Source organism: Muscardinus avellanarius (genome assembly GCF_963383645.1).
Source record: "Muscardinus avellanarius genome assembly, chromosome: 1".
In the NCBI taxonomy this organism is placed as follows: Eukaryota; Metazoa; Chordata; class Mammalia; order Rodentia; family Gliridae; genus Muscardinus; species Muscardinus avellanarius.
Window position 1 is genome coordinate 110127002 of NC_137786.1, and position 25809 is coordinate 110152810.

General features: G+C 39.8%; 1 protein-coding gene across 1 annotated transcript in view; it reads right to left on the minus strand.

Annotated features, from left to right (window-relative positions):
- Window positions 1-24085, minus strand: part of UIMC1 (ubiquitin interaction motif containing 1) — a gene marked incomplete at both ends in the record, with an annotated part of 111876 nt that extends 87791 nt beyond the window's left edge. Inside the window, 5 exons of the mRNA XM_080713931.1 lie at window positions 398-1134; window positions 1439-1544; window positions 3805-3929; window positions 20094-20178; window positions 23939-24085. Coding sequence (XP_080570057.1) covers window positions 398-1134; window positions 1439-1544; window positions 3805-3929; window positions 20094-20178; window positions 23939-24085 — 1200 coding nt within the window. The remainder of the gene's footprint in view (window positions 1-397; window positions 1135-1438; window positions 1545-3804; window positions 3930-20093; window positions 20179-23938) is intronic.
- Window positions 24086-25809: the final 1724 nt, after the last annotated feature.

Sequence of the window (25809 nt, forward strand, 5' to 3'; positions counted from 1 at the left end):
TAGAAAAAAATATTCTCTGGTAAGAAAGAAAGCAAAAAGAAATATTGAAATATTATCTTTAAGTCATCAAAAGCTTGGTATCAGACAAATGAAACTGTTATGTGAGATTATCATTTTTAATTTTAGATAAATTGCCATAATACTAGATGTCAACTACTAAGCCAAGCATGGGAGGGAGGGATAGGGAGAGAATGGGGTGGGGATTGGGTGGGGGCTGACTGGGAAAAATGTGCATGTATGTCTACAAAAGTATGTATCCTACTATGATGTATGAATACAGTGCACCAATAAAAATAAATAAATTAAAAAAAAAAAAAAAAAAAAAAAAAAAAAATAAAGTAATCCTTGTTTAATCTGTGAATAAATTATCCTTAGTTACAACATCACGGATCCTTACCTGACCATGACTGGTTGTTGGTTCTTCCTCCAACAAAAGTTTCTGTTTTGAGCTTTTAATTGGGCTTTCTTGGAAATCCTTGGTTTTTGAGTGCCAGACAGATGCCCTGGTCTCCTGCCTCTCCTCTGTGTCTTCATCTCCTGTATCTTCGGGGATGCCTTCATTTTTTTCACTAGCCTGATCTCCTTGGTCACATTCATTCTGGATCAGAGAAGGAGGGCTAGGTAACACTGGTTCCCCAAACCCTCTTTTTTTAAGAAGCTGCCTCTGAGCCATTTTTAAGCTCTTTTGATAAACTTCCAACTGGCAGAGAATGACCTTGGTATATTGGTTAGGGTCTACTCCAGCAGGGCAGAATGGAATACCCCATAAGTAGTGCACCGTGCCCCCAATGTCCTGGAGACCTTTGGCATCTGCTGGGGTAGACAGACAGTGCCTGGATGTATCCGCCCTACCCTGGGCAGCTTTGAGAAAAGCACAACCTCTCCCAGTACTTTCCTGTGGCTTCCCACACTGTGAGTGGTCAGCCAAATGGCCAGTACATTTGTCAAAACATATAACGTTCTCATTCTCAAATACTGGCTGGCTTGACTGATCCCAGCTTCCTGAGCTGCCAGAGACCGGCTCCTCTTCAGTGTTTTCAGTGTGGTCCCAAGGCTCCTCTCTTTTCTCAGCCTCGTTTCCCTGACTGATATGTGAGCCTTTAAACAGTGATGAAGGTACCAGCTGCCATATGCCTGTGGGTATTTGAGAAAAAGTAGGGCTAAGGAAAAATTTTTTTATTAAAAGAGCTTGGTAAGCTATCATTTACCAAGAATTACAAAATGTGGGTAAGAAAGGCTCTTCTGTGAGTTTAACCAAACAAAGGTTGGTTTTTCCTTAGAAACAAAAATATGTTGGATATTAGTGAGAGCTCAACTACTTTCTATTTGAACCTCTTTAATATTACCAAAGGGATTTGGGCAATTCTACTCTCAGCATAAGATTCCTATGATATAATTATACTTAGTGAGTAGAAGGAGTCAGAATAGCGAAACATGCCTTCAGTGGTCCCAGAGTTTGTGGTTTCCTCTTGGTGAGGCTGTGAAGATGGTCCAGTGGCCAGAGGTCGAGATCTGGAAGCAGAAGCATCAGAAGGCTGGCAACTCTGAAACAAGTGATACCACACCAGAACAGGTTTATTATTTAAAAAGCTATATGAAGAACCACAAGAAGGAAAAAAGGGGAGGCCACTGTCCCTAGGAATAAGTGTTCAAGTCAAGTAGATTCCACAATGTGTATTAAGTAACTGTATACAGGGGAATACTACACATTTTTTTTTTTTTTTTTTTTTGGTGGTACTGGGAATGGAACCCAGGAAAGCTCTAAACCCAGCCTATTTTATTTATGTATTTATGTATTTACTTATTTATTTTTGTGGTAGTGGGGGTGAAACCCAGAGGCTTTTTCTACCTCCAGGTTACACTCCCAGACCTATTTTATACTTTATAGAGAAACAGGGTCTCACTAAGTTGCTGAGAGCCTCACTAGCTGAGGCTGGCTTCAAACCTGTGTGATCCTCCTGTCTCAGCCTCCCAAGGGCTGGGATTACAAGCATGAGCCACCATGCACAGCTCTTTTTTTTTTTTTTCTTTTTTAAAGGGTCTCAGCTGGGCCAGACATAGTGGCGCACACTTGTAATCCCCGCACTTGGGAGGCAAAGACAGGAGGATCTAGCAGGTTCGAAGCCAGCCATGCTGGCTTAAAAGACCCTGTTTCCCAAATTTAAAAAAGTATAAAAATAGGTCTGGGAGTGCAGCCTGGAGGTAGAAGGGTTTCCTGGAACGCCAGTACCACCAAAAAAAAGGGTCTCAGCCAGGCGTGGTGGCAAATGCTTGTAATCCCAGCATTTGGGAGGCTGAGCCCAGAGGATTGCAGTTTGCGGACAGCCTCAGCTACTTAGGCCATCTGCAACTCAGTGAGACCCAGTTTCAAAATAAAGAATAAAAATAAATAGGGCAGGGGATGTAGTTTGGAGGTCAAATGCCCCTGGGTTCCATCCCCAGACCCGCAAAAAAAAAAAGGGTCTCACTAAGCCCGGCGTGGTGGCACACGCTTGTAATCCCCTCACCTGGGAGGCTGAGACAGGAGGGTTGCACAGGTTCAAAGCCAGCCTCAGCCACTTAGTGAGGCTCTCGGCAACTTAGCAAGACCCTGTTTCCAAATAAAATATAAAACCGGTCTGGGAGTGTAGTCCGGAGGTAGAAGACCTCTGGGTTCCATCCCCAATACCACCAAAAAAAAAAAGTCTCACTAAGTTACCAAGTGTAGCCTTGAACATACAATTCTCCTGCTTCAGCCTCCCAAATACTGGCCTGCGCCACCACACCCAGCTACTATGTACTTTCCTAATTAAAAAAAAAAAAAAAAAAAGCAAATGGCATAAAGAATGACTTCGGCTGGGTGCAGTAGTTCACCTTGTCCCAGCTAATTGGGGGCTGAGGTGGGAGGATCACTTGCCTGGGCAACATTTCAAGGCACCATCTCAAAAAGGCAAAAAAACAAAAGAATCAAGGACAGCTCAGGATCTACCACTGGAAAGTATCCTCAACATTTAAAATAATTTTATTTGCACATATTCAAATCATAATTTAACATTATTTGATCATTTTTTAAAACTACCCATTCTTTCTCTATTCCCTTTGCTATCCCCACAAAACAGGGGAGATAAACACCTGAGCTTGCTTCTTGTGGGATTCTTGGTATTTCTTTTCAGAAGCTGCCAACTTACTATGGTCTTTTAAGCCACAAAATGAAAATATCTGGGGAGGGGGGGCTTTTTTAAGCCAGGCATGGTAGCGCACACTTGTAATCCCAACATTTGGGAGGCTGAGACAGCAGGATCAAGTTTACAGACAGCCTCAGCTACTTAGTGATGCCCTTTGCAACTCAGTGAGACCCTGTTTCAAAATAAAGAATAATAAATAAGGCTGGGGGTATAGTTCGGATAGACTGTCCCTGGGTTTCATCCCCAGTACAAAAGAAAAAAAATTAACAAAACACTTCAAATTGGGTTAACCAATAATTCAATGTGAAATTTAAATTTTATTGTAGAGCTGGGTATGGTGGTGAATGCCTGTAATCCCAGTAGTTGGGAGACTGAGTCAAGAGGATTGTAGGTTTGAGGCCAATCTCATCAATTAGAAAAACCTTGTTTCAAATAAAAAATACTATACGACTCAGATATTGGCTTGGAGGTAGAATGCCCTGGGTTTGATCCCCAGTACCAAAAAAATTATTATAGAAAATAGTTGTTAATTGACAACCCTATGATCTACCACAGCTAGTTCCTAATGCAACTATAACATTTAGGAGTCAAAGAACATTGCTGTTAAAGTCTACAAACTTTTCCAACACAGCATATTTACAGTCAGGCTTTCAGCAATGGCTTTCCTAAAGAGCTCCTCTTCTTTCTCTTCCTGGCTGTTCACCTCCCTAGCTTCCTGCTCACTCATTCTGAGAGCCAGAGCAAACTGTTCTTCTTCTGTCATCTCTGTAAGAAGATAGGAAAAGAAGAGTGAAGGACACCGCAAACACCGAATTAGCAGGGAAGCAAAAACATTTCAACTGCAGACATTGTAAGACCGTATGATACAATTGAAATCTAGTAAGTGAGGAAAGCCACACAAAGTAAAGTGCTGACCAAGATCGTTAGCAGCATTTACAATAAGAACCTAAATAATAAAGACTATAGGCTACTAAAGGTATTGTTTTTGCCTCTATTGTTCACTATATCTCTAAAACAAAAGAGCCTGGCACATGGTATATAATCAATAATTAAACCAGGCATGGTGGCACATGCTTGTAATCCCAGTACTTGAGAGGCTGAGACAGGAATATTACAGGTTCACAGTTAGCCTCAGCAACTTAGTGAGGCACTCTGCAACTTAGACCACTTAAAAAAGGGGGGAACTGGAGACTATAGTTCAGAGGTAGAATGCCCCTGGGCTTAATCCCCTGTACCATCAAAAAAAAACATCATCATCATCATAATAATAAGAGGAGGAGGTGGTGGAAGAGGAGAAGGAGGGTATTACTGGGGGTGAAAACCCAGGGACATTCTACCTCTAAGCTACTATCTTGTGTCTAGAATAAAGTGGTCAATCTCATAGTTCTGCAGCTACTTATCTGCACTACTATATCCCCAGGTCTTTTTTGTTTTTTGTTTTGAAACAGAGTCTCTCTAGGTTCCTGAGGCTGTCCTTTAACTTTTGATCCTCTTGTCTCAGCCTCCCAAATACTAGGATTACAGGCATACACCACCACACCCAGCATCATTCATATATCAATATTTGACATGCAATAACTAGAGAAACCATTCTAGACCTTTTTGCCAAATAACACACTGCTTTATGTTCAACATTTAACCAGAACAAGTTTTATTCTTCAGAATCCTCTGATTTATCCAATAAAAAAGAACACTGCAGCCAGCATAGTGGCATACACTTGTAATCCCAGAATTTGGGAGGCTGAGACAGGAGTATCGTAGGTTCGAAGCCAGCCTCAGCTACTGAGTGAGGCTTCCAACAACTTAGTGAGACCCAGCTTCCAAATAAAATATAAAATAGGTCTGGAGCCGGGCGTGGTGGCACACGCTTGTAATCCCAGCATTTGGGAGGCTGAGACCTGAGGATTGCAGTTCGCGGACAGCCTCTGCTACTTAGTGAGGCCCTCTGCAACTCAGTGAGACCCTGTTTCAAAATAAAGAATAAAAAAATAGGGCTGGGGGTGTAGCTCAGAGGTCTAATGCCCCTGGGTTCCATCCCCAGACCCGCAAAAAAAAAAAAAAAAAAAAAAAATAGGTCTGGAAATATAGACCGGAGGTAGAAAAGCCCCTGAGTTCCACCCCTATCTCAGCCTCCTAAAAGATGGGATTACAAGCACCAAGCCTGGCTGCTATTATTTATTTATATATTTATTTATTTACTTATTTAGGTGGTACTGGGGGTGGAACCCAAGGGCTTTCTAGCTCCAGGCTATACTCCCAGACCTACTTTATACCTTTTTTTTGGAAACAGGGTCTCACTAAATTGCTGAGAGCCTCACTAAGTAGCTGAGGCTGGCTTTGAACCTGTGCGATCCTCCTGTCTCAGCCCCCCAAGTGCTAGGATTACAAGCATGCGCCACCACGCCCGGCTGCTATTTTATTTTTAAACAATGTCTCACTGAGTTGAAGGGAGCCTCACTAAGTTGCTGAGGTTAGCCACGAACCTCCGATCCTCGTGTCTCAGCCTCCTAAATACTGAGATTACAGGCAATCCTCACAATGCCTGGCTTTAAATTTTTATTGAGACAGTCTAATTAGGCCAGGTGGGCCTTGAACTTACAGTCCTTGAGCCTCAGCAAGAATTAAGAGGCAGGCCAGGCCTGGTGGTGCACGCTTGCAATCCCAGCATTTACAAAGCCAAGACAGGATGATCACTCAGGTTCGAAGCCAGCCTCAGCTACTTAGTGAGGGAGGCCCTTTGCAACTCAGTGAGACACTATTTCCAAATAAAGAATAAAAACAATAGGGCTGAGTGTGTCTCTTGGAGGTAGAATGCCCCTGGGTTCTTTCCCCAGTATCCCAAAAAAAAAAAAAACTTAAGATGTGTACCACAGTGTACAGTTCATAGTTTCTTTATAAAGCTGAGCAAAATATAAAAAAAAGCTGACTAGCCAGGCGTGGTGGCGCACACTTATAATCCCAATACTTGAGATGCTGAGACAGGAGGATCACAGGTTCAAGGCCAGCCTCAGCTACTTAGTGAGGCCCTTCACAACTTAGTGAGACTCTGTTTATTTTTTATTTTTTGAAGATTTAAAGAAGTTTATTAAAAGATAGAAATACAGAAAATAGAAATACATAAAATAGTTACAGCCCCATGCCAAAATGGCATGAGGAGGGAGCGTGGCCCGGGCCAACTCACCACTCCCTGTGAGACTCTGTTTTTAAATAAAGACCAAAAAATAGAGCTGGGGGTATGACTCAGAGTTGTAAATTGCCCCTGGGTTTCATTTCCAGTACCAACCAACCAACAAACAAGTAAATAAACAAACAAAGAAACATATCCAGGAATCCAAGTGTCGTAGTTAGATTTCTGTAGTTACTAACATGGTACTATAGACAAGGTAATTTATAAAGAAGATAGGTTGAGGTAACGCATATGATAACAACTTTCTTGCTAGAAGAGCCCAGAGATAGTAAAAGGTACCACTTGGTAAGAAATTGTGTGTGTGTGAGTGTGTGAATATTCTTCCCTTTATTCTACATAGTCACAAGTATTCAATCTGAGGGATCCATCCTGACAACTTACTTACTAAACCTAATCTAAACCTAATCATCATGCTGAGTGGCTCTAACTCTAAATAACATTGTTAGATTAAGTTTTATTATCTTAAACCTCACAATGAGCCAAGCAGTGGTGCACACTTGTAATCCCAGCATTCAGGAGGCTGAGATAGGAGGATCTCAGGTTCCTGGCCAGCCTCAGCTACTTAGTGAGGTCCTTTGCAACTCAGTGAGACCCTGTTTCAAAATAAAAAATAATAAAAAAGGGGCTGGAGGTATAGCTCGGAGGTAGAATGCCCCTGGGTTCTATCCCCAGTACCATAAATAAATAAATAAATAAATAAATAAATAAATAAATAAATAAAACCTATGCTGAGCTGAGAATGGTGGTGCACGCTTGTAATCCTAGCATTCAGAGGTTGAGACAAGAGGATCGCAGTTCACGGACAGCCTCAGCTGCTTAGTGAGGTCTCTGCAACTTAGTGGGACCCTGTTTCAAAATAAAAGAATAAAAAAATCGGGCTGGGAGTGTAGCTCAAAGGTAGAATGCCCCTGGGTTCCATCCCCAGTACCGTAAAAAAGAAAAAAGAAAAAAAAACCTATGTTGGACAGGGTAGCACATGCTTGTAATCCTAATATTTTGGAGGCTAAGACAGGAAGATTGCAGGTTTATTGCTAACCTCACCAATTTAGAAAGGCCCTCTGCAACTTAGTTAGACCTTCTTTCAGAATAAGAAATAAAATAGGGTTAGGAGGTACAGCTCAGAAATTGAGTGCCCCTGGGTTCAATACCTAGTAATACACACACACACACACACACACACACACACACACACACACACACACGAAAAAAATTTAATATAAAGTGGAGAATATATACCTCAAAATGGAAAAAAGACAAAAGAAACAAAGTAGAAAAGTTGTTTTGTTTTGTTTTTGCAGTGCTAGAGACTGGACGCTGGATCTTGAGCATAAAAAGCAAAGACTTGGCTGGGCATGATGGCACATGCCTATAATCCCAGTACCCAGAAGGCCCATACAGGATCCCTTGCCTCAGCAATTGAATAAGGCCCTCTGCAACTTAGTGATACCATGTTTCAAAATAAATAAAATAGTTCTGGAGTGCAGCTCAGTGGTAGAATGCTTCTGAGTTCAATCCCCAGTACCATACCACAGGAGGGAAGAAAAAAACAGCAAAGCCTCTACCACTGAGCTATATCCTCAGCCCTGAAAAAAATATTATAATATATGCAAAAGTTGACAGTACACACCTATAATCTCAGTATTTAGGAGGCTGAGACAGGTGGATGTAGGTTTATGGCCAGCCTCAGCAACTTAGCAAGGCCCTCCACAACTTAGTAAGACCCTGTTTCAAAATTAAAAAAAAATAAAATAGGGCTGGGGGTATAGATCAGAGGTAGACTGCACCTGGGTTCAATTATCTGTACCACAACAAAAAAGAAAAAATATATATAGGACCACTGCCATTTGGCCCAATATAAATAGAGTAGAAATTCCAGAAAAAGAAAATGAAGAGGCGGAAATCACACTGAAATAACACTACAAAGCTAAAGAACTAAAGTATACAAATTTCTAAACTTAGAGGTCCACTGAGTGGCCAATGGAATGAAACATCAGCAATCATGATGGCATATGATGGGATATCACTGTGTGCTTTCAAAACCCTGGGAGCAATGAAAACAAATTATTAGTCTCTAGAGGCAAAATTAGATAACACAGAATAAACACTTATAACTTCTCAATAGGCAACACTAAAAGGAAAGACAACGGAGCACACTTTCAGGATTCTGAAGAAATCCCTGAAAATACAACATTTTTATTCAACCAAAATACCTATTAAATATGCAGATGAAGACATTTTCATCAATCCAAGATTGTCTCTCCCTTAATCTTTTCTCAAGAAGCTACTAAAGGATGTATTCCACCAAACTGAGAAAGTAGATCTAGAAAAATAAGACATAGGGGATGAGGGAGACAAGAGAGGAAAAGGGACTCCAGGAGGGCAGAAAAGGAAAGTTCAGGATACAATAAACAGAACACACAGTCCCACAATAAGCTACATTCACAATGTTATAAGTTAGGACTCATAAGAGAAGAAGTTACTTTCTGGTTAAGACTCAGCAATCACATTCAGTTCTAGACTTATGGAATAAGCTATTCAGATTGAAACAGACTGACTCAAGAAGTCTAAAATGACTGCTACTATTACCACTAAGATTCCTACACTATGGTACCATCATTTTAACCTGAGGACAGACAGACTGGACAAGGCTAGTAGCTTGTTTTAACCATGCATGAATCCTTCCAGACTGGCTGCTTATATAAATTAAAGAAATTAAGCTACTCCCACTCACAAAGGGCTCTGCTTTATGCTATTTGTAAAGGCTACACACAGGTCATAGTGAGGTCTGATTTTAGACAGAAAACACATAGCTGCCATCTCCTCCAATCTTACTCCTGCCAAATGAAAAATTCTTGGCCCATAATAAACATGACCTGACACCTACACTATATGGTATGCCTTATGTTTACCAGGAGACCTTCAGGCCTCTTCCAGACTTTCTCTAAAGTATCCCCCAGTAAAGTATTAGCTACTCTGTATTATTTTCTTCTAGTACCTTTCACTGGCAATAGAAATACTGTCCTCACCTCATTTAACTAGTTTTATACTTACCACTCCATTCACTCATTTTTATTAAAATGCTAGAAAATATTCAAATGCAGAAAAATAATACATTTGAATTTTGTGATTCATGATAGTTATAATCTATAAAACCACTGACAGCACTCAATTAGCAAATAATGACCATTGCCCTTAAGGCAAATATAGGGTTAAGTTCTTGTCAGCCTCTGGTTACATTTTTAATCAACCAATCAATACATAACCCTGATTCATATGTACTTATGTTTAAATATTTCTTTAATATATATATATATATATATATATATATATATATATAGTTGACTTGCTAACCAATAACAACATATAGCCAACAGAACTATAACTAATACCTAAATGAAACTTATCTAAGACAGGTTTACACAAATGTTCACAAAATTATTCGTAATAGCAAAATAGAGAAACAAATTAAATGTCCACCAAATAGAGAATGGATAAACAGAAAGGACTTCCGGGAAGATGGCGACGGAGGAAAGCGGCACTTACAAGTCCCGCTAACAATCCAACTCTACTACCACAAAACCAGCGCCTTTCAGAGCCAGAAAACACCACCAGCAAAGAAATAAAAACGGTAACTACAAGGGACAGAGAAAAAGGGCTGGAAAAACAAGACACCAGAAAAAAACCAGCCCGAAGTGCCGCGCCCGCGCGGCGCTGAGCGGCCAGAGCCGCAGCGCGGATTGGGGGGAGCCGCAGAGTGGAGCGGCCTGCCGCGTCGCGGAACCGCCAGAGCGGCCGGAGTGGCCAGACCCGCGGTGCAGAGCAGCCGAAGCCGCGGTTCAGAGCAGCCGAGTAGAGCGGCCAGAACAGCCAAGCGGAGTGGCCAGAACAGCCGGAGCAGCCAGAGCCGCAGCGCGGATTGCCTGGAGCGGCCGCGCGGAGTGGCCAGAGCCGCGGAGTGGAGCGGCTGGAGCAGCCGGAGCGGAGCGGCCAGAACAGCTGAGCGGAGCGGCCAGAGCAGCCGAGCAGAGCGGCCAGAACAGCCGGAGCAGAGCGGCCAGAACAGTTGGAGCAGCCAGAGCCGCGTTGCGGAACGGCCGGAGCGGCCGGAGTGGCCAGACCCGCGGTGCAAAGCAGCCAGAGCCGGGCGCAGAGCGGCCGGAGCGGAGCGGCCTACATCTCCCCTAGCAGCACCAGGCTCCAGAGAGGAGGGAGACTCAAAACAGAGCTCAAATCCAGAGAGGAGGTACTTTGGCCTCGCGGCCTAGGACGCAGAAGCAGCGTCTTACTGCTGGCGGCAGTGGTGAGTTCACCGGACGGCCCTAGACCAATCCATTCAACCAGCCACCAGGAGCCTGAGAGGAGCGGTTGACAGCGAGCTGAGGTGAGCAGGTGCTGAACAGCCGGGCGGCAGTCAGCAGTTTTGTTGGTGCAGGGAACATCTAAAGCTCCCAAGGGCCGAGCACAGCACAACTGGCAGGGACTCAGAGCGGAGTTCAAAACCAGAGAAGAAATACGCCGCATCACGGCCAAGGGCGTGGCAGTGGTGCCATATTGCCAGTGGCGGCAGCAGCGAATCCACCAAGTTCACTACAGCTCCATCAGCGCACTCAATAACCGTGAGTCAAATTGTGACCCCTAGGGAAGAAATCCCAGTACTGCGCTCCCAGGGACTTGCGCAGATAGTCTCCCTGGGTCGGAGATTTTAGCAGTGCAGCCCAGGGGGGGAGTGGCAGTGGCAGAGATATCATACCATAGTCACAACTCCCCACTGGAGAACGCCCAACTTGGCACTCCCCACGGTCTAAGCAGCCTTGATTGACTCCCTGGGTCTGAGACTTTGTGATACAAACCAGTTAAGGAGTAGTGGTGACTGAGATACCACAGACACGAGATCCAGAGCATCTTAAGTGAACTCGTAGTGACTCGGGGAAGAACCCAGAGAAGGCACAAACTTCCAAAATCATGGGAAAGAGAAATAACAATGGAGCAGTGAATGCCAACAACCCCACAACATCAGAATCTGATAACACAGAAATCCAAAGATCTCTAGAAGATCAAATTAGGAAAATAACTTTAGAAATAATAGAGGACTTTCGAAAAGAATTTAGAGAGAGTCAAAAAGAGATAAAGGATGCAATTAATGAAGTAAAGGCCTCAATCCAAAGTATAAACAACAGATTAGACCATATGGAGAATAGAATCTCGCTCCTTGAAGATGATCATTCTAAAAATGAACGCATAGTTTCTAATTTAGAAAAAAAAACCCGACAGCAGGAATCTGACATTGAAGAAATATGGGCCCATTTCAAGAGAGCTAACCTAAGAATAATTGGAATAGAGGAGGGAAAAGAAGGTGAAACCAAAGGGATCAACAATCTCTTCAAGGAAGTAATAGCAGAAAATTTTCCAAACATAGAGCAAGAGGTCGATACACAGATCCAGGAAACTTATAGAACTCCCTTTAGACAGGATCAGAGAAGAGGATCCCCACGCCACATAATTGTCAAAATGACTAATGTGGAAGCCAAGCAGAGAATCTTAAAGGCAACAAAAACAAAAGGCCACGTGACATACAGAGGCAAACCAATTAGAATCACTCCAGACTTCCCAAACCAAGTTATGAAAGCCAGAAGGGCTTGGAGTAACATATTCCAAACTCTGAAAGAAAACAACTTCCAGCCAAAAATTTCCTACCCAGCAAAACTATCCATCAAATTAGAGGGGGAAATAAGAAGCTTCCATGACAAACAGCAACTGAAGGAATTTATGTCTTCAAAACCAGCGCTAGAGAAAATACTCAAGGAGATTAACTGCAAAGAGGAAATGGGTAATACACGCCAGAACCAAAGAAACAAGAATTCCCATCCAGCAGACAACTAAGCAAAGAAGAATAAACAGTATCTTAAACAGAAATAAGATCTTAACATGTTGGGAATTAAAAATTATCTCTCTATAATCACACTTAATGTAAACGGCCTCAACTCCCCAATAAAAAGACATAAAGTGGCAAAATGGATTAAAAGCCAGAATCCATCCATCTGCTGCTTACAAGAAACACACCTTACAAGTAAAGATAGGAACAAACTCAAGGTAAAGGGCTGGAGCAAGGTAATCCATGCTAATGGTACTCGAAGACAAGCAGGAGTAGCAACTATGATATCAGACAAGTTAGACTTCAAACCCAAACTTATTAGAAGAGACAAAGAAGGTCACATCTTACTGGTAAAAGGAATAGTCCAGCAAGAGGAAATAACAATAATCAACATCTATGCCCCAAACATAGGGGCAGCTACTTTCATAAATCAAACTCTTTGTGATATGAAGTCACACATAAATCCCAACACAATAATACTGGGAGACTTCAACACACCTCTCACAATACTAGACCGATCTTCCAGACAAAGGGTCAGTAAAGATGTCTCAGAACTAAAGAACACCATTAACCAAATGGACCTGTTGGACTCATATAGAATATTTCACCCAACTACAGCAGAGTTTACATTTTTCTCAGCTGCTCATGGAACCTTCTCCAAAATAGATCACATCCTGGGACACAAAATGAGCACTAGCAAATTTAAAAAATGTTACATACTTCCCTGTGTCATTTCAGACCATAATGGAATGAAACTAGAAATCAACTATAAGAAGACTCAGAGAAACAACATAAACATGTGGAGACTGAACACCACACTTCTGAATGAAGAATGGGTCATAGAAGATGTAAGAGGTGAAATCAAGAAATTTCTAGAAACAAATGAAAATAAAGAAACAACATATCAAAACCTCTGGGACACTTTGAAGGCAGTATTAAGAGGAAAATTTATAGCACTGAGTGCTCACATAAGAAAAACAGAAAATCTTCAAATAAATAGCCTTATGACACACCTCAAAGCCCTTGAAAAGCAGGAACAATTGAACCCCAAAGCCAGCAGAAGACGGGAAATTATTAAAATTAGAGCAGAAATTAACGAAATAGAGAATAAAAAAACAATACAGAAAATCAACAAAACTAAAAGCTGGTTTCTTGAAAAAATTAACAAGATTGATAAACCATTAGCCAACCTAACTAAAAAAAAGAGAGAATCAACCCAAATTATGAAGATAAGGGATGAAAAAGGAGACATTACTACTGACAGCGTAGAAATCCAGAGGATTATCAGAAACTACTTTGAAAAACTATACTCCAACAAAATGGAAAACCTGGAGGAAATCGACAACTTCCTAGATAAATACAACCTTCCTAAACTGAGTCAAGAAGATATAGAACACTTAAACCAACCAATAACAATTAAAGAGATTGAAACAGCAATAAAGAGCTTACCATCAAAGAAAAGCCCAGGACCAGATGGTTTCCCAAGTGAATTCTATAAAACCTTTATAGGAGAACTAATCCCAATACTACTCAAACTATTTCGGGAAATAGAAAAAACCGGGACTCTCCCAAATACATTCTATGAAGCCAACATCACACTAATACCCAAACCGAATAAAGACAGTTCAAGGAAGGAAAACTACAGGCCTATATCTCTGATGAACTTGGATGCAAAACTATTAAACAAAATACTAGCAACACGCATTCAAAACCACATCAAGAAAATCATTCACCATGACCAGGTAGGGTTCATCCCAGGGATGCAAGGCTGGTTCAATATACGAAAATCAATCCATGTAATTCATCATATAAACAGAATCAAAGACAAAAACCACATGATCATCTCAATAGATGCTGAAAAAGCATTTGATAAAATTCAACATCCATTTATGATAAAAACACTGCAGAGAATTGGAATAGAAGGAACATATCTCAACATTATTAAGGCAATCTACAATAAGCCCACTGCCAACATCATATTAAATGGGGAAAAACTTCAAGAATTCCCCCTAAAAACTGGAACGAGACAAGGATGTCCACTATCACCACTTCTCTTCAATATAGTACTAGAGACTCTAGCCAGAGCAATAAGGCAAGAAAAGGAAATCAAAGGAGTACAAATAGGAAAAGAAGAACTCAAGCTTTCACTATTTGCAGATGACATGATACTATACTTAGAAAACCCAACAAACTCAACCAAAAGGCTTATAGAACTGATCAACAAATTCAGCAAGGTATCTGGATACAAAATCAATCTTAAAAAATCAGAAGCTTTCCTGTACACCAACCATAAATCCACTGAAAAAGAAATTCAGAAAACACTTCCACTCAGGATCTCCCACAAAAAAATAAAATACCTAGGAATAAACTTGACCAAGGAGGTAAAAGATCTCTACAAAGAAAATTATAAAACACTGAAAAAAGAAATCGAAGAAGATCTTAGAAGATGGAAAGACCTTCCATGTTCATGGATTGGCAGAATAAATATTATTAAAATGGCCATACTCCCAAAACTGATCTACAGATTTAATGCAATGCCCATTAAACTACCAAGATCATTCCTCACAGACATAGAAAAATCAGTCCTTAAATTTATCTGGAATAACAAAAAGCCCAGAATAGCCAAGGTAGTTCTCAGCAACAAAAACCACGCAGGAGGAATCACAATACCTGACTTTAAACTATACTACAAAGCCATTGTAATAAAAACAGCATGGTACTGGCAAAAGAACAGATATATAGACCAATGGAGCAGAATAGAAGACCCAGAAACAAGTCCACACACTTTCAGCCAATTGATTTTTGACAAAGGGGCCAAAAACATACACTGGAAAAAAGATAGCCTCTTTAACAAATGGTGTTGGCAAAACTGGTTAACCATATGCAGAAAATTGGATGTTAATCCCACTTTTTCACCCTGTACAAAAGTCAACTCACGATGGATCAAAGTCTTGGAAATTAAACCAGAGACTTTGAAGCTCCTTGAAGAGGGCATAGGTCCAACACTACAACACATAGGCACAGACAAACATTTCCTCAACAAGACCCCAAAAGCACAACAAATTAAAAGGAGAATCAATACATGGGATTGCATGAAACTGAAGAGCTTCTGTTCAGCAAAGGAAACTATCAAGAATCTCAATCGAGAGCCAACAGAATGGGAGAAGATTTTTGCCACCTACACCACTGATAGAGGACTAATATCTAGAATATACAGAGAACTCAAGAAACTCAACACTAAGAAAACAAAACATCCAATAACAAAATGGGCAAATGAACTAAATAGACACTTCACAAAAGAAGAAATTCAAATGGCCAATAAATGCATGAAAAAATGCTCAACATCACTGGCAATCAGAGAGATGCAAATCAAAACTACCCTGAGATTTCACCTAACTCCAACTAGAATGGCCATCATTCAAAACACAAACAACAACAGATGCTGGCGAGGATGTGGAGAAGTGGGAACTCTAAGACATTGTTGGTGGGATTGCAAATTAGTGCAACCACTTTGGAAAACAGTATGGAGAATCCTCAGAAGAATGGGAACAAATCTACCATTTGATCCAGCAATACCACTGTTGGGTATCTACCCAAAAGAAAAGAAACCAAACTATCAAACTAATGCATGTGTATCTATGTTCATAGCTGCACAATTCACCATAGCCAAACTATGGAACCAGCCAAGATGTCCATCAACAGATGAATGGATTACAAAACTGTGGGATATGTACACAATGGAATTTTACTCAGCCATCAAAAAAAACTCAATTACATCATTTTCAGGGAAATGGATGGAGCTGGAGGACATTATGCTAAGTGAGATTAGTCAGGCACAAAAAATAAGAAATCAGATGCTTTCCCTAATATGTGAGAGTTAGGGAGAAATGGGTCATAGGAGGAACTCTTGGAAGAGCATCAGTAACTTTTAACTCTGTTTACATTGTCTTTGGATATACAATATTTTTTTATTTTTTAAGGGAGTTTATTTACCCTTTTGTTGCCTGTGCCATTGAAATCATATCCAAGAAATCACTTCCAATTTCAATGTTGTGAGGTTTTATGACCCAGATTTTCTTCTAAAAGCTGATAGTATTGAGATTTATATTTAGGTCCTTTATCTATTTTGAGTTAATATTTGTATATGTGTTAGGTAAGGGTCCAATTTTATTATTTTTCATTTATTATTATTTTTCAACAATATTTAGTTAAAAGACTAGTATTTCCTCCACCAAAAGTTCATGGAAACCTTGTCAAAAATAACTTGACAATGTATGGAAGAATTTATCTCTAGGCTTTTATTTAGCTCCAATGGTTTATATATCTGCCTTTAGAACAGTACTACACTGTTTCAATTATTGTAGCTTTATATGGTTTGAAATCAGAAAATATACATCTTCTAGCTTTGTTCTTCTTTGAGACTGTTTTGGGTATCTAGAGCCCATATTCCATATCAGGATAGATTTTTTTTCTGAAAAATAAATAAATAAATGTATGATAGTTTCACCTAAAAAAAAAAAGAAAAAAAAATATTCTCTGGTAAGAAAGAAAGCAAAAAGAAATATTGAAATGTTATCTTTAAGTCATCAAAAGTTTGGTACCAGACAAATGAAACTGTTATGTGAGATTATCAATGTTAATATTGTATAAATTGCTATAATACTAGATGTCAACCACTAAGCCAAGCGTGGGAAGGAGGGATGGGGAGGGAATGGGGTGGGGATCGGGTAGGGGCTAACTGGGCGATGTGTGCATGTATGTCTACAAAAGTATCTTATTTATACCACTATGATGTATGAATACATTGCACCAATAAAAAATAAATTAAAAAAAAAAAAGAGAATGGATAAACAAACTGTGGAAAACAATGTAAGAAATATTATTTGACAATGAAGGAATTAAGTCCTGATACATGCTAAAACATGGATGAAGCAGAAAACATTATGCTAAGTGGAAGAAGTCAGTCACAAATGACCTCATATGATTTTACTTATATACAAAGTCCATAATGGCAAATCTATAAAGAAAGTCAATAGCCAATAATCTACAGAAAGTAGATTAAACGTCGCCTAGCAGGACATGGTGGTGCACACCTGTAATCCTAGTATTTGGGAGGCTGAGACAAGAGGATCTCAGGTTCACAGCTAGCCCCAGCTACTTAGTGAGGCCCTCCACAACTTAGTGAGAACTTGTTTCAAAATAAAAAAATTTTAAAAAGGGCTCAGGGTATAACTCAGAGATAGAATGGCCCTGGGTTCCATCCCCAATAACAGCCCCCCCCCCAAAAAAAAGAATAAAATCAGGCTAAGAAACCAGGAGTGCCAACGCATACTTGTAATCCCAGTATCTGGGAGGCTGGCTGAGACAGGAGGATCACGGCTTGCAGACTGCCTCAATTACTTAGTGAGGCTCTTTTCAACTCAGTGAGAGCCTGTTTCAAAATAAAGAATAAAAAATAGGGCTGGGAGTGTAACTCAGAGGTAGAAAGCCCCTGAGTTCCATCCCCAGTACCGCAAAAAGAAAAAAAAAATCAGGCTAAGAGTATAGCTCGGAAGTAGAATGACCCTAGGTTCCATCTCCAGTATCAAAAAAATGAAGAAGGAGGAGGAGGAGGAGGAGGAGGAGGAGGAGGAGGAGGAGGAGGAGGAGGGAGATGATGATGATGATGACGACAATGATGATTATGATCAGGCTTAGAGTAGAGCTTGGGAGGAAGAATGCCCCTGGGTTCCATTCCCCAGTACCACATAAAATAAAATAGCAAAATATTATCAACATATTATGAATTTATTTGTAAAAGGGAAATGTCTGGCAAAATAACAGGAGAGTAGAAAGAAATCTGGCATATTCTTGTTATGAAGTCTTTATTCCACATGTGAAGCTATATAACATTATTAAAGGTGACTAAGATTAAGTAAATATGTGTACCATAATAAATCCTAGAGCCAGGAATGTTGGAGCACATCTGTAATCTCAGTACTTGGAAGGCTGAGATAGGAAGACTACAAGTTCAAAGACAGCATCAGCAAGTAATGAGACTCATCAACCCAAGGAAACCCTGTTTCAAATATAAAAATAAAATGGGTCTAGGGGTGTAGCTCAGAAGTAGAATGCCCCTGGGTTCAATACCCATAACACACACAAAAAAAATACCCCAGGAAAACTACTTGACTTTTTTCTTGGGAGGGGGGAGGTACTAGAGATTGAACCCAGAGGCATTCTATCTCTAAGCTACACCTCCAGCCCAATTCTATTTCTTATTTGGAATCAAGTTCTCACTAGGCTGCTCCACCTAGTGAGTAGCTGGCTTTAACTTTGATCCTCCTGTCTCAGCCTCCCAAGTACTGGGATTACATACATGCTCCACCACACCAGACTTTATTTATATCTTTTTAAAAATGTTAAGTGGTAGCTGGGTGTAGTGGCACCCAAAAATTAAGAGATATTGTCATACTGCATAAAAAAAATTCTTCAATAAAAAGGTTAAACTCATTTTGACTATAAAAATCTAGAATAACCAAGCAGACAATTATCAATAGTCTATAATGGTGACAAAAGCTAAAACATCAACTGATAAAAATTACTGCCTCTCAAAAAATAACTATTATTGATAAATCTCAAGACTGAAAATAACTTGAGTACTTTAAATAGATCTAACAATAAAAATAACTATATCTAGATATAATGAAATGATTTAACAACAAAGACTCCCTTATGGTTAATATGTCTAAGAATTTAATCTTAAATCACAATTCAAATTAACAGTAAAAGAAAGTCTTGTTTATCTGAGTAAATTATTATGATGACTAAACTACTTATACTGCAAAGTTAACTGAAATACCTAAGTCAGGCATGGTGGCACACGCTTGTAATCTCAGCATTCAGGAGTTGGACCAGAGGATCGGTTCAAGGACAGACTCAGCTACTTAAGCGAGACCCTTCACAACTCAGTGAGACCCTGTTTCAAAAAATAAAAAGACTAAAAAATAGGACTGGGGGTGTAGCTCAGAGGTGTTCCACCCCCAGTACCGCAAAAAAAAAAAAAAAAAAAAAAAAACCCTGAACATTTCATATCACATTAAAATGCAAAAATATAATAATGATTAAATGGCTTCACAATTGGGTAACAAAGACAGATGAGAACAAAAATAGTTAACAGGTACCATTATTTGGGCATATAAGTGAATCTCTAAATAAGTGTTGTTATTTAATTGTGAAGGTACTGCCTAAAACTTACTTAGTAAGGAATAAATCAAGCATTCAAACCCATGTGAGCCTTGCCCTGAAGATACATTTGGGAAAGGGAATGTTAGTAGAGACTGAATCAGAGGTCATTCTGAGCTATATCCTCAGCCCTATGTTATTTTTACTTTGAGGGTCTTGCTAAATTGCTGAAACTGGCCTTTAACTTGCAATCCTCATGTCTCTCGTAGTACTGGGATTACAGGCATGTGCCACCACATCTGGCTGAAAATAACATTTTTAATTTCAACGTTCTTCCTCTGACAAGTCAAATGTATAAACTACAGGTGATTCTATGAACAATTTCTAAAATTTAACAAAATCCAGAATAAACAGGCAGTATACATATCCTTTTTTTTTTTTTTTTATGGTACTGGGGTTCCTGGAAGCCTTTCTACCTCTGGGCTACACTCCCAGACCTATTTTTACATTTTTATTTGGAAACAGGGTCTCCTAAGCCAGCACGCGCCACTGGCTTCGAACCTGCGCGATCCTCCTGTCTCCGCCTCCCAAGCGCGGGGATTACAAGCGTGCGCCACCACGCCCAGCTACATATCCTTATTTAAATCCAGAATAATCCTAATGGAAATAAAAACTATTATCAGTTCAAACAAAAATGAAAACATACGTGCAATTTTTCTTTTAGCCAAACACTTTGCTCTGTTTGGCTGTTTAATTGTCATATTCTGCAATCCATTCTCCTCCTTCGGTTCCTGTTGCAAAACAAGAAATATGATCAGGATGGCTACCAGTGAAAGTAGTCATTTCTCTACCTTTTCTACATCCCCTTATTGCTAACAGAGGCCTCTGGAAAAATCAATAATTGTTATAAATATGCATTTAAGACAAAGATTTTTTTTTTTTTTTTGCTATAGTGGGGATTGAACCCAGGGGTTTTCTACCTCTGAACTATATCCCCAGCCCTTTTTTTTTTTCTTTTCTTTATTTTTATTTTTATTTTTTGCAATACTGGGGATGGAACCCAGGGGTATTCTAACTCTGAACTACACCCTCAACCCTATTTTTTTTATTCTTTATTTTCAAACAGGGTTTCACCTAGTTACAAAGGGCCTCACTAAGTAGCTGAGGCTGCCTGCGAACACCGATCCTCCTGTCTCAGCCTCCCAAATGCTGGGTTTACAAGCATGTGCCACCACTCCCGGATAGCCTTTTTTTCTTTATTTTGAAACAGGCTCTCACTAAGTTGCAGAGGGCCTCACAAATTGCTAAGGCTGACTGCAAACCTCCAATCCTCCTATCTCAGCGTTCCAAGTACTGGGATTATAAGCTTACACTACCACAAATAGCTTAGAAGAAGACTCTTTACAGTAGAAAGAAAGAAAAAAGAGAAAGAAAGGAAGGGAGGGAGGGAGGGAGGGAGGGAGGGAGGGAGGGAGGGAGGAAGGGACAGAGGGAGGGAAGAAAAGAAGCAAGATCTAGAGCCAATAAAGCCACAAAAATTAAAATATACTGACATTATCATCTATCAAATATAGGCATGTAAAAAACAAGCCAATCTCTAAAATACTAGTAGACATCCACCCAAAATCAGAGAAGCTTGATTCAAGGCTTAAAAACTAGTAATATTCAAAAATATATTTGGCCAGGCATAGTGGCATACACTTGTAATTCCAGCATTCAGGAGGCTAACACAGGAAGATCATGGTTCACTGACAGCCTCAGCTACTTAGTGAGGACCTCTGCAACTCAGTGAGACCCTGTTTAAAAATAAAGAATAAAAAATAGGGCTGGGTGTGTAGTTCAGAGGTAGAATGTCCCTGGGTTCTATCCCTAGTACCACAAAACAAACAAACAAACAAAAAAATTCATGTAATACATAATAATACTAAAAGATAGAAACAATATCATAATCTTGCTCAATAATGAAAAAAATTATTAAACATCATTCCTAAATATACTAACTAAATAAGCAATTACAGGATATTTTAACATAAAAAGGAATATGAAACAAAACATCAGAAATATTTTAATTAAATTTAAAAGCAAGACCCTGTCTCAAAATAAAAGATAGGATGGGTATGGTGGGACATGCCTATAATCCTAGTACTCAGGAAGCTGAGACAGGAGGATCACAGGTTACCAGCCAGCCTTCCATTAGAGGTTTGGGGGAGACAATATATTTCTTTCCTAGAAAGACAAAAAAGAATTTATTCCCTGTGATTACCTTTCTTAAATGTATATTATGGTATACACCTTCATTTTATACTTTTTTATACTTTTTTTTTAAACTGGGCATTGACACCCAGGGGCATTCTACCTCTTAGATACAATGCCAGCACTTTTCATTTTTTGTTTCAAAACAAGGTGATAGGATATTGAGTCTAGTCTCAAACCTGTAATCCTCATGTTTCAGCCTCAGTCATGAGGATTGGAGGCTTAAAGCCAGCATGCAGTAATTAGTGAGATTCTGTTTCAAAATAAAAAATAGAATAGGGCTTAAAGTTTAGTTCAGAATGCCCTGGGTGGAAAAGAGGAAGAGAGGAAGAAAGGGAGGAATTTTGTAGAGATTATGGACCCAAAGATTATCTGTAATCTGAGCTTCTTAAAGCTGTAAATTGAAATATCAGAAGGAAAAACAGAAGGCAGAAAAGCTAGTTTTAGAGTCTTTCTGCAAGAACTCAAATAACAGACAATTGGAAAATTAATATAAAGCTGAGTGTGGTGCCACATGCATTTGGGAGGCTGAGACAGGAGAATCTTTGTTTGAACACAGCTTCATCTACTTAGGCCCTTTGCAATGCAGTGAGACCATGTTTCAAAATAAAGAATAAAAAAAAGGGCTGGGGGTGTAGCTCACAGGAAGAACACCCCTGGGATCCATCCTCAGTACTGCAAAAGGAAGGAAGGAAGGAAGGAAGGAAGGAAGGAAGGAAGGAAGCGAGCCAGCCTGGCATGGTGGCGTACATTGTAATCCCAGCATTTGGGAGGCTAAGACAGGAGGATTGCGGTTCACAGACAGCCTCAGCTACTTAGTGAGGACCTCTGCAACTCAGTAAGACCCTGTTTCAAATTAAAGAATAAAAAGTAGGGCTGGGGATGTAGCTCAGAGGTAGAATGACCCTGGGTTCCATCCCTAGTACCACAAAAAAATAAATAAAATAAATGGAAATGGAAATGGAAAAAGGACATATTTGAGTATCATTTAAGAGGTAAAAAAAAAAAAAGAAACTAAACTATGTGATAACCAATTAGGTATAAAAGATGAGAAAAGAATAAAAAATGATTCTGAGCTTTATGGCTTCAGACAAATGGGTAGTTCTTCTATTAAAAAGAAGACACAAAGCCGGGCGTGGTGGCACACGCTTGTAATCCCCGCGCTTGGGAGGCTGAGACAGGAGGATCGCACAGGTTCGAGGCCAGCCTCAGCTACTTAGTGAGGCTTTCAGCAACTTAGTGAGACCCTGTTTCCAAGTAATATATAAAAAAAGGTCTGGGAGGATAGCCCGGAGGTAGAAAGCCTCTGGGTTCTACCCCCAGTACCACCAAAAAATTAAAAAAATAAAAAAATAAGATAAAATAAATAGAAGACACAAAAAGAAAAGAAATTTGGAAGAAACCATAACTTAGTTTTTTTTACCAACTAGATGTGACCTCTAGGTAGGTGGAAATTCTAATAAACAAATAAATAAGGAATAAAAGATAAAGGTTAATATCTAGAGGAGCTCTACCAAAGCTTTCTACAATGATGGAAATTTTTAGAGTTGTGCTGTCTAATACAATAGACACTAGCCTTATGTAGGCTTTGTCTACTTGATTGTGGGTGATTTGTTAATTTTAATTAAAATAGCTAAAGGTAGTTAGACATACCATATCTAGAGACTTACAGGCATTTTTTTTTTTTTTTTTTAGTGCTGGCTATCAAATCCAAAACCACATAAATGCTAGGCAAGTGCTCTACCACTGAACTACACCCCTAGCTGCATGCACATTTTCTTTCTCTCACTTCCTGACACACAAAAACTTAAGATTTTATTTTAATTAATTTCTTCCAACAATTCTAAAATACCATGGTGGGTTAAGATAAATTACAAAACTGAAGAAGTATAACCTATCTTCAGCCAAACAGCATGATTATTTTCTTTCAAGTAATTCATAATTCCACTTACAAATAAAAAAAAAAACAAAAACTGAGTAGCCCGGTGTGGTTGCGCACACTTGTAATCCCCGCACTTGGGAGGCGGAGACGGGAGGATTGCGCAGGTTCGAAGCCAGCCTTGCTGGCTTAAGAGACCCTGTTTCTAAATAAAAATATTTAAAAAATAGGTCTGGGAGTGTAACCCGGAGGTAGAAGGGTTTCCAGGTACCCCACTACCACCAAAAAAATAAAAAATAAATAAAACTGAAAAAAAACTACATGGCTGTGGCAAGCTACCACAAAGGTACTACTGTAAAACAAACTATCCATGGATAAAGAGGCTTGAGATCTACAGCTCCATTTTTCAAAATACCGACCTCTCCATCACTGTCAGATATTACGATGAACGCATCCTCAAGTTTACGCTTTCTCTTCAGACTGACAGAACTAGTAGCTTCAGCATCCTTATTCTCCAGATTCTGAGGTTCAGAGACTTCTTTAGCTTTTTTCTTTCTCCGTGGCATCTTTCTGTTTGAAAAAAGATACTTTGTAAGGCCCTCCACAACTTAGTGTCACCTTTTTTTAAAATAAAAGAATAAAGAACCAGGTGTGGTGGCACATGCTTGTAATCCCAGTATTTGGGAGGCTAAAACAGGAGGATCAGAGTTCCAGGACAGCCTCAGCTACTAATGCCCTCTGCAACTCAGTGAGACCTGTTTCAAAATAAAGAATAAAAAATAGGGCTGGAGGTGTAACTCAGCGGTAGAACACCCCTGGGTTCCATCCCCAGTATCGCAAAAATAAAGAAAGAAAGAAAAAAATAGGGCTAGGGGAGCCAAGCATGGTGGCACATGCTTGTAATCCCAGTATTTAGGAGACTGAGACGAGGTTCAAAGGTTCAAAGCTAGCTTCAGCAACTTAGTGAGACCCTGTATCCAAATAAAAAGTAAAATAGGCCTGGGGGTGTGGCCTAGAGGTAGAAGGCCCCTGGGTTCCATCTCCAGTACCACAAAAAGTAAATAAGTAAATAAATAAATAAATAAATAAATAAATAAATAATAGAGCTGAGGGTATAGCTCAGAGGTAAAACGTCCCTGGGTTCCATCCCCAGTACCACAAAAAAATAAAATAAGATGAAATAAAATGCCAATGCTTCAAGTACGTGTGATGATGCATACCTGCAACCTCAACTACTCAGGAGGCTGAAACCAAAGGAAGACAAGTTTGTAACCATTCTGGACAACTTAATGAAATCCTGTCTTAAAACCAAGTATAGTGGCACACGCTGGTAATACTAGGACTTGGGAGGCTGAGTCAAGAGGATAGAAGGTACAAGATAGCCTCAGCGAGAAGTGAGACTCTCAACAACCTAGTGAGACCCTGTTTCAAAATAAGAATGAATCAGGTGTGGTGGCGCAAGCTTGTAATCCCAGTACTTGGGAGGCTGAGACAGGAGGATCCGAGTTCTCAGCCACTTTAGGTCCTTAGTAAGGCCCTCCTCAACTTTTTAAGACCCTGTTTCAAAATAAAGAATATTTTGCAGTGGATCCTGCAGTTTACACTTACTGGATTCCTTCCGCCATGGTTCTTGGATCTGTTTTGGGTCATGAGCTATATTTATCTTGTTTATTAAGACGCTGCCTTCTCAGTACTTGAACTTTATTTGTTTCAGCTACTGAGATGTGCTGCATCCGCAGTTGCCATTTTGAATCTCCCCAAATGAACTGAATAGACACTTCACAAAAGAAGAGATACAAATGGCCAAGAGATACATGAAAAGATGCTCTACATCATTAGCCATCAGGGAGATGCAAATCAAAACTACGATGAGATTCCATCTAACCCCAGTCAGAGTGGCAAGCATAAAGAAATCAAATAACAACAAATGCTGGTGAGGATGTAGGGAATGAGGAACTCTTTTACACTGTTGGTGGGAGTGCAAACTAGTTCAGCCACTATGGAGATCAGTGTGGAGATTTCTTAGAAAACTAGGAATAAATCCACCATATGATCCAGCTGTACCACTCCTGGGTATTTGTCCAAAAAGGGGTTGAAATCAGAGAACTACAGTAACATATGCATACCTATGTTCATAGCAGCACAATTTGTAATAGCCAAAATATGAAACCAACCCAGGTCCCCATCGACAGATGAATGGATTGCAAAATTATGGGAAATACACACAATGGAATTCTATTCAGCTATAAAGAATAAAATCATGTCATTCACAAAAAGATGGAAATATTTG